This window comes from Ciconia boyciana, chromosome 12, assembly GCF_034638445.1.
Source record: "Ciconia boyciana chromosome 12, ASM3463844v1, whole genome shotgun sequence".
In the NCBI taxonomy this organism is placed as follows: Eukaryota; Metazoa; Chordata; class Aves; order Ciconiiformes; family Ciconiidae; genus Ciconia; species Ciconia boyciana.
The window spans coordinates 22230789-22238992 of NC_132945.1; the positions used below are offsets into that span (position 1 = coordinate 22230789).

The 8204-nt window shown below is 53.9% G+C and overlaps 1 protein-coding gene across 1 annotated transcript; it reads right to left on the minus strand.

The window, feature by feature from the left end:
* Positions 1–6629: 6629 nt before the first annotated feature.
* LOC140658607 (G-protein coupled receptor 12-like) lies at positions 6630–7709 on the minus strand. Its single transcript, XM_072877244.1, has one exon. The coding sequence runs from the start codon at positions 7707–7709 to the stop codon at positions 6630–6632; it is 1080 nt and encodes a 359-aa protein (XP_072733345.1).
* Between the last annotated feature and the right edge of the window lie 495 nt (positions 7710–8204).

Genomic DNA, 8204 nt, shown 5'->3' on the forward strand with positions numbered 1-8204 from the left:
AATAAAGATTTTAAGAGGTTAAAGTAGATTTGGGTTCGGCTTTTTGTTGGCTTGCCCTCGCTGGGTCCCTTTGCTGAGTTATCAGCCCTGTGATGCTCCCTTCTCTATTAGAGGCAGGGCACAGAAGCAGCAGCAGAAAGCTGTGATATCTCTATAACCCTTCATTTGGAGAAATCAGCTCTCAAAGATCAATTCATTCCCATGGGTATTTAATCCCTGACCGCCTGGGTAATCAGAGGGCAGAGGATGGCTTGCTGATGGAAAAGTCTCCATCCTTTTGCGTGGAGGCTCCGAGCAGCAGGAGCCGTTCCTTCCCAACCCGTACAATCCATGTCGCGAGCAGTTCTTATCCTCAACCAGCTCATTGCGATCCAAGTGGAAACACAGGCCCCGGGTGAGGGAAAGGAGAAACCTGTACTAGACTCGCTTCAGCTGAAATAAAAACACAGACACGCACAGTATGGCACATACCTGGGACAGGAGCCCAGATCTTCAAATGTTTTAATTTTAACCCTCCCCCCCCATTTTTTGATATCCTCTTGACAAATCACTTGAACAGTTTTATTTACAGTAATAAAAATAAATTACTCTTACAGATGAATGTATAATATTATACACAATAGAGATACAGTGCAATAACAGCATTGATTTGTTTTCACTCGTTCATAAAGTGCTTCATCGAAGGGGCTTGATTCAACCATAACTGAATGATAACTGTACATTTTTGAGATAAACTTTCCCGGTCAAGTTAAAAAAGCTAATGAAAACACTTACATCAAAACAAGTTGCTGTCCTGATTGCTGTGAAATGGCCTCGATCCTGGGGAAGCAGACAGGACGGGAGGCAGGATTGGGAATGGGGACAACCGACTCCCGCTCTGTCCCTCTGCGTTGCTGAAGGCGACTCCGACAGACACTGCCCGAAGCCTGGCCCCGCTGATCTGGGTTTCAGAGCCTCAGGAGGGCGACTGCAGGGCCGCGCTGGTGACCACAGAGCAGGATCTGGCCCTGGGCCACCCCAGTCCGGCTGAGTCTCTTGCTCAGTTTTGCCACCAGAAGCTCATCCCTCCCTCCGAGCTAGAGGATTCGCTCGCTAGGGAGGACGCTCTTTATCCTGCCTGGGGCCTGATTCTGACCTACTCAAAGAGACACCAGAAACGAGCCCAGTCCTTGTCACTCTCTACGTGGTGTAGAGGAAAGGCAAGGCAGCCCCAAGAGGCCAGGCTGCAGGAGACGCGGAAGGACGCCTGCTTTGCCAGCAGTGGCCAGCACTACCTCTCATCCTTAGCCAGATACTGCCCAGTTGGAAAAGAGCTTTTCCTGGGACGAGCCAGATGTTTTCCAACTTCCAGATCCTGCAATAAGGTCGTAAACCTGTGCTTGTGATTTCAGTGGCTATCGATACGATGTGCTGTCAGACATCCAGCGTCCTGCCCACTGCAGCGTGCTCAAATTGTGAAGGAATAACCTTGGTTTAGACACAATTACGCTTGACATGGAGCAGAATTTGTGAAGGCAACTATTACCCCTGGAGGTGGAGACAATTTATTCACATCCCTCAAAGTCAGGGACAAAAGAGCTTTGGATCATCCGTTCTGATTTGGGTCTTCTCTACTGAAAATCCATTTTATCTCTGTAATGCTCTGTATTGCAGAGTTTTCCAATGGGAATGGGACAGCTTAATTCCCGGGCTGCAGGGACAGCAGGAAGGGCGGCTCTCGGGGGGTTTGCAGTGGGTAACTGCATTGTTAACAGAAAAGGAACAAACGGTACAAGCGAAGCTGTCGGCTGTAGGGCAGCACGACCGCCACACCGAGAGAAAAGGTTGCGCGTGAATGAAAGGAGTTACAAGGAAATACCACGTGCATTGAACAATTATTCCTGACAATTAAAAGTGAACTGTTAATTAATTGTTAACAATCAAGTGAGTTGTCGATGCTGGTCAATACACATCAACACAAGTGATTACCAAGATCCATGGCTTTTTAAAGACCTCCCCACCCCAAATTTGATGCTTCTACGAGAAAGAGGTACTTCATCACCTACTGAGAACAGTAATGGTTTCTTGGGTTTTTATTCAAAGTTCAATTAAAACTCTTTGTTTGAGGTGAACAAATTGTGGCTGCCACATCAGGACCGAGATCCTTGAGATATTTACTGCTGGTTACTGAAAGGAAGTTGGCTAAAAAGAGACGTTTTCACTGCTCAAGGTCCCAAACTGAACAAAATGGAAAGGGAAAAAAACCTAAGCAACTTCGTTGGTAGAATCTGTACATTTTATTAGCTTTTTTTTTTTAATTTCTCAGTTGAAACACGCTGGGACAGGGACAAGGGCTTGTTGTAAATGCACAAGCTCACACCCACCCCTAGCACATCTCCACGAAACTCAGGGCGTTCGTGCAGCTGTGGTTACGTCCCATCCAACGGTGTCCCTGGCCTTTTCACAGTGTATCGGAGGAATGTTTTTCTTTCTCCTCCTTGCCCTTTCCTCATCCCCTCAACTAAAACAGCCGACCACCAACACAGAAAGCATTTCATATCTCCATTCTGCTTGCTCCCAACTCTTGGTAGAAAAGCCAAAGTCAAGTAGAAACCTGTAAATAAATCAACCAAAGAAGCAGCGGATTCATTTCCCTGGCTACGTTGATCTCTGCCATAAGCTTAGATACCTCGTGTAATTGCTCAAGACCGATGTGCTGCTTGTTTCTGCTGCTGCAAGTCTAGACCAGCTCCTGTAGGGTCCAGAAGTGATGTGAGTGTAAGCGGGGCCAGGGTCTGGCCCCTTCATCTTTTATCAAAAGCTATTTGCAAAGCTCAGTTTCCGAAGGTACAATGGCAAGACCTGGGTTGTTCGCCAGGGTGAGGACACGGAGGTCTTCCCAACTAAATGCCCACCAGCCCTCTCCAAGCAGGTCCAGTTTCCACCTGGAGTGGCCACAGAGGCTCTGTGGAAATCAACGGACATCTGCAAATTTCCACCAGCTAAAGACCTTGTGCTTTGCAGAACTACCACTGTCCCCTTGTATCTCATCTGAGAAGCACAATAATTACATCAAGGGCTTTTATAGACCTCAACTTTTCTAATGACTTGTGACATAGGAATCCCAGCTGGAGGAGGCTTACCAATACATTCAATACCAGAAAATGGAGAACGATGGGCCATGCCCTGGTTGCTCTGTGTCCTTCTCATGATGCCCAGGAGCTAGACAGGGGCCGCTTGGCTCTTTTCACCATGTTTCCAGATGTTTTGAGTCCACAGAGGATTCACTGTGCTGGAAAACCCTTTCTGTATTCCAGTGCTCCTCTTATAGTTGGTGCCCCATCCACATGTGATACCACTACATTCACAGGAGCTGCTCCTTGTTTATGGCAACATGACCTCATCCAAAACCAGGCCCTGTATTCTGTACTAAACATGCCCCAAAGCCAGCACTGAAGGACACCAGGGCATTCCCCCCCTGCACACAGCATTACTAACTTGGTAAGTATTTTAAAGTTTTTTTAAGTTAGCTCTCCTGATCTCCAACATAAGGAGGCTCCAACATCCAACGTCATCACTGATGTCCAACATTGTCACTGAAAACTTCTTCCAGTGAAAGATTTTCTTTAGGAAAAAAAAAAAAATCACCAAAGCAAAGGTGCGGTAAAATGGTCAGAGATTTCCACAACGCAATGCGTGGCAGGTGAACTCATACCTGTTTATCTTCTTCCTCACTTCTCCTTGTTTTCCCCTCTTTCCACTATAAGAAAGAAAAGGGAAAACAGCAAAGGAAAAAACACCTAGAAAATGCATTTAATTTCATTTTGTGGAAAGACGGCAAAAATTCCAATTTATCAAAATGTTCTTTAGACGAGATTTCTTGAGACTTTTTTTGGAGCCTATCAAGCGTTTTTAACAACTTCCATGGCCGCCTTTAATGGTCTCCAAGGGAGAGGTCCTGGACAATCACTTGGAAAAAAAATTAGGTCGGCATTTCACACTAAATCTGAGCATGCAATATACTTGCGCCACATCTTGATACTGACTGCGAGCTGGATTAGTGCAGCAGAATAAAAGTCTCCTTAGTGCAAGGACCAGAATTTAGGCAGCAGATTTTGCCTTTGACAAAGTTGCTGTAAGTGTGTTTGGGCGAGTACCAAGCATTTCGGCGAGGCCATCGCCACCTCCCCTCTCACTCAGCTGTCTGGTAGGGACTGGATCCTCAGCTTTAGCTCCTCACATCCCAAATCTTTCTCCTGTGGTTGTGGAGGGCCAGAGGGGAAAATTATTTTCCATTGACCCTTGTATGCCTTTGTCAAAGCTGATCAACGGATCCCTCGAACGGAGACAAGCTTCAGGTATACAATTAAGCTCTAAAAAGAATATTGTTAAAATCAGAATCTTCAACAGCAGGGAAATGACAGGAAAGCCAAGAAAATGCAACTTTTTTCATGTCAAGGTTTCTCTAGAGCTGATTAGTTAATCTGCCTTTCATTTAAAGACACAAAATGAGCTGCCCAGAGAAATAAATACTGTCTTCTAGATCGGGTTGTATAAAAACATTTCAAAATGTTCACAAAATTTCAAAAATGGTTTAAACTAACTCTGTCTTGAGTTTTCACACTGAGGAACTGCAGGGACCTGGCTGCACTTACAGGAACCAGAAGAAATAAAATGAGCAGAGAAAAGTGCTTATATATATATATATATATATAACTTTTTCTTATATGTATATTTACTTTTAAATGTATGCTGAGTCAATTGTGCCTACTGCCCATTGCCCAGGGTATTCAAAAGAGAAAGGAAATGAAAAAAACCAAAGAGACACTGGCCACCTTTCCAAGGGAGACAATAAGCCCAAGCCCCAGGCACACTTTGGAGATTCACAGCTTTCTCATGTGCACTTAGCTCTGAGGAGCGAGAAATTCGTTGCACAGATCCAGAGAGAAAATACAGTTGTGCCTGTATCCAGCCAGAAAGTGGCTTCGTACCCACTGCGGCCTCACACAGCAAGAACATTTCTGTTTTCCACGAAACTACGGTGTACACGTGCTATGGTTTGGTGCCGTTGGATTGCGTTGATAGGAACCTGCGTCCGTTTTGCCCGTGGTGCAGCAGAACCTAGCTCCTGCTTTGAAGAGGGGCGTTTTGGATGCTGGAGATGGCAGTGCTTGTCTCTAAAGGAGAGCAACGTGTTTGGGACAGCAGGCTCAGCTGGTGGGGGGTCTCCTGCTGCAACCAGGGAGCTGTTCCCACGCCGGGCCCCAGCAGCATCCACCACCTCTTTCACCCCGAGCCACCCTAGGCGTTTCGCCCCAAGCTACCCTGGGTGTTTCACCCCGAGCCACCCTAGGCGTTTCGCCCCAAGCTACCCTGGGTGTTTCACCCCGAGCCACCCTAGGCGTTTCGCCCCAAGCCCTGCCATCTCTCTGAAGGTCGCTTGGTTTCTTGCTTGCTTTTTTAAGTGAACGAATTTTAACTATTCCACTCTCGGCCAAAAGAAAGCACAAGATAAAGGACACTTCATCATGGTCTCACTAACACCACAAAGCACATGTAGAGGAATATGAGGGTAGCGTAGCTTCTCTAATGAAGCCAGTTAAACTGGTAGCATCCGGAATAACACGTGTGATTACAGAGGCTTCCCTCTAGGGGACCCCAGCAAGCCCGGACCCGTCTTTGGATGAAAATCCCACCCCGTGTAAACGAGCAGTGTGGCGGGGAGCAGCCGGGGGGGGGCATCACCCCACGGCCCCACACCGGGCAGGAGAGCCCTTCCTCGGCCTCCCAGCGCCTTGGGGTGCGGGGCACCCCGGCTGCCCTCGCCACCCCGAGAGCCCCCACCCTGCCCGCCGTCACCTTTTTTTTTTTTTGGGGGGGTGGGGAATGGGTTCCCCGGGTACCCCCATCCCTGCGACAGCCCGAGACGACGGCCATTCCCTAAAGTGCCTTTACCCGCAGGTTCTCAAAGTGCTTCGCAAACCACATAGAAACAGACAGGCATCGTTCCCCGCCCCCGGTCCCCTCCGCCCCAGCCCCCCGGCTCCCTGCGCTCCTCCGGCCCCCCGCCCCGCCGCGCCGGAGCTGGCCGCCCCCCCGTTATTGCATAGCATTGCAAGACCTGATTTGGGGGGGACGGAGGGGGGGGACAAGGGGTGCCCGCCCCGCACAACCGCCCCACGCGTGGGGACCAGCCCCGCCGTGGGGGACTCGACACACCCCCCCGGCTCCTGTGGCCTTCCCGGCGGCTGCCACTCGTGGGACGTGCCCCCGGGGGGTGGAAGCCACCCGGCCAGGGCTGGCAAGCCCGCTGCTCCCCTGGCTCCTTACCCCGAGAGGAGAGAAACGCCATCGTACGGAGATGCTTTTTTTTTCTTTTCTTTTTTTTTTTTTTGGTGTTTTGTGTTTTTAAATAAAAAATAAAATGTGTAAGAAAATAACATTTCTAAAGGAAACCATTATCATTCTGCTCTCTCTTCCTTTCCCCCTTCTTTTTCCCTTTGCCTTTTTCTCTCTTTTCGGCCATCTTTCCATGGAACGAGATGGGCTGGCCGGGGGCTTCCTCCCGGTAGGAAACAATAAGGACGGAGGGGAAAAAGAGGAGGAGGAGGAGGAGAGCGAGGGAGCGCGTCTCGCTCCGCGCCCAGTCCTCACACATCGCTGGATGTCCTTGGTCTGGAGGAGAAGGTGGCGGGGACGCAGCCGCAGCAGGCCAGCCACAGCGACTTCTGGATGTCTGGGTTCCTGAAGGCGTAGATGATGGGGTTGATGAGGGAGTTGCAGGTGGCGGGCAGCGCCAGGGAGTAGGTGTAGACCGCGGGGTAGGTGGAATCGGCCACCAGGGAGTAGATGGCGAAGGGGATCCAGCACAGGGCGAAGGTGCCGAGGATGAGCGAGAGGGTGGAGAGCCCTTTGCGGGTGGAGGTGGCCTGCGCCGTGGCGATGAACTGGTGCTGGACGGCGATCTGCTGGGCGTGCCGGAAGGCGATCTTGCAGATCTGCAGGTAGAGCTGCATCATGAGGGCGAAGAGGAGGAGGAAGGTGACGGCCAGCACCGCCGCGTTGTCCTTGGTGACGGGCCGCAGGATGCTGCAGGCGCTCTGGTCCCGCAGGCAGTTCCAGCCCAGGAGGGGCAGCAGCCCCACGCCCAGGCACAGCAGCCACATCAGCAGCACCATGGCGCAGGTGAAGCCCAGCGTGCGCTCGCTGTGGTAGGTGAGCGCGTTGTACAGCGACAGGTAGCGGTCCACGGTGATGGCCAGCAGGCTGCAGACGGAGGCGGAGAAGGCGGCCAGCAGCAGCCCCGCCGCCCCCAGCTCCGCCGCCTCGCTGGGCGGCCGCAGCAGGTACCGCACGGCGAAGTTGGCCACCAGCCCCAGCCCGGCCAGCAGGTCGGCCAGGGCCAGGCTGCCGATCAGCAGGAACATGGGCGCCCGCAGGCTCGGCGTGTAGAACAGCACGGCCAGCACCAGCGCGTTCTCCCCCGCCACCGCCGTCCCCGTGGCGCACAGCGCGATGTCCCAGGGGCTGACGGCCCCGCCGGCCCCGGCCCCGGCCCCGGGCCCGGGCCCGGCCCCGCCGCCGCCGCCGCCGCCCGGCGCCGCCGTCCCCGGCCCGCCCGCCGCCGAGGGCCAGGCGCTGGGCTCCGAGGCGTTGCCGAGCCCCGGGAGCCGCTGCTGCTGCGGCTGCGGCTGCCACGGCTCCCCCATGGCGGCGGGGCCGTGCAGCATCGCTGGGGAGAGAGGGAGAGGGCTGCGGTGAGGGGCGCCGGCGCCGGACCCGGGCACCGGCAGCGGGGAGAGGCGCCGAGCCCCGCGCCGGCCCCGGGGAGCCCCTCGCCGCCACCCGCGCCGAGCCCGGGGAGCCCCGCGCCGGCTCCGCTGGAGCCCCGCACCGAGCCCCGCACCGGCTTCCGGGGACGCCCCGCACCGAGCCCCGCACCGGCTTCCGCGGACACCCCGCACCGGGCCCCGGGACACCCCGCACCGAGCCCCGCACCGGCTTCCGCGGACACCCCGCACCGGGCCCCGGGACACCCCGCACCGAGCCCCGCACCGAGCCCCGGGACACCCCGCCCCGGGCCGCCCCCGCCCGCCGCAGGGCGCATCCCCTCCTCCTCCCCCAGCCCGGCTGCAGCTTCCCCGGGAAGGGCCCCCCGGCCCGGGATACGCCGTTATCCCCCGCCCCACACGCACCCCTCGCCCGGGGGAAGCCTCGCCCTCAGC

Excerpts from the sequence above, each read along its gene's own strand:
- LOC140658607 (XM_072877244.1), bottom strand. The coding sequence starts at position 7,709 with ATGCTGCACGGCCCCGCCGCCATGGGGGAGCCGTGGCAGCCGCAGCCG.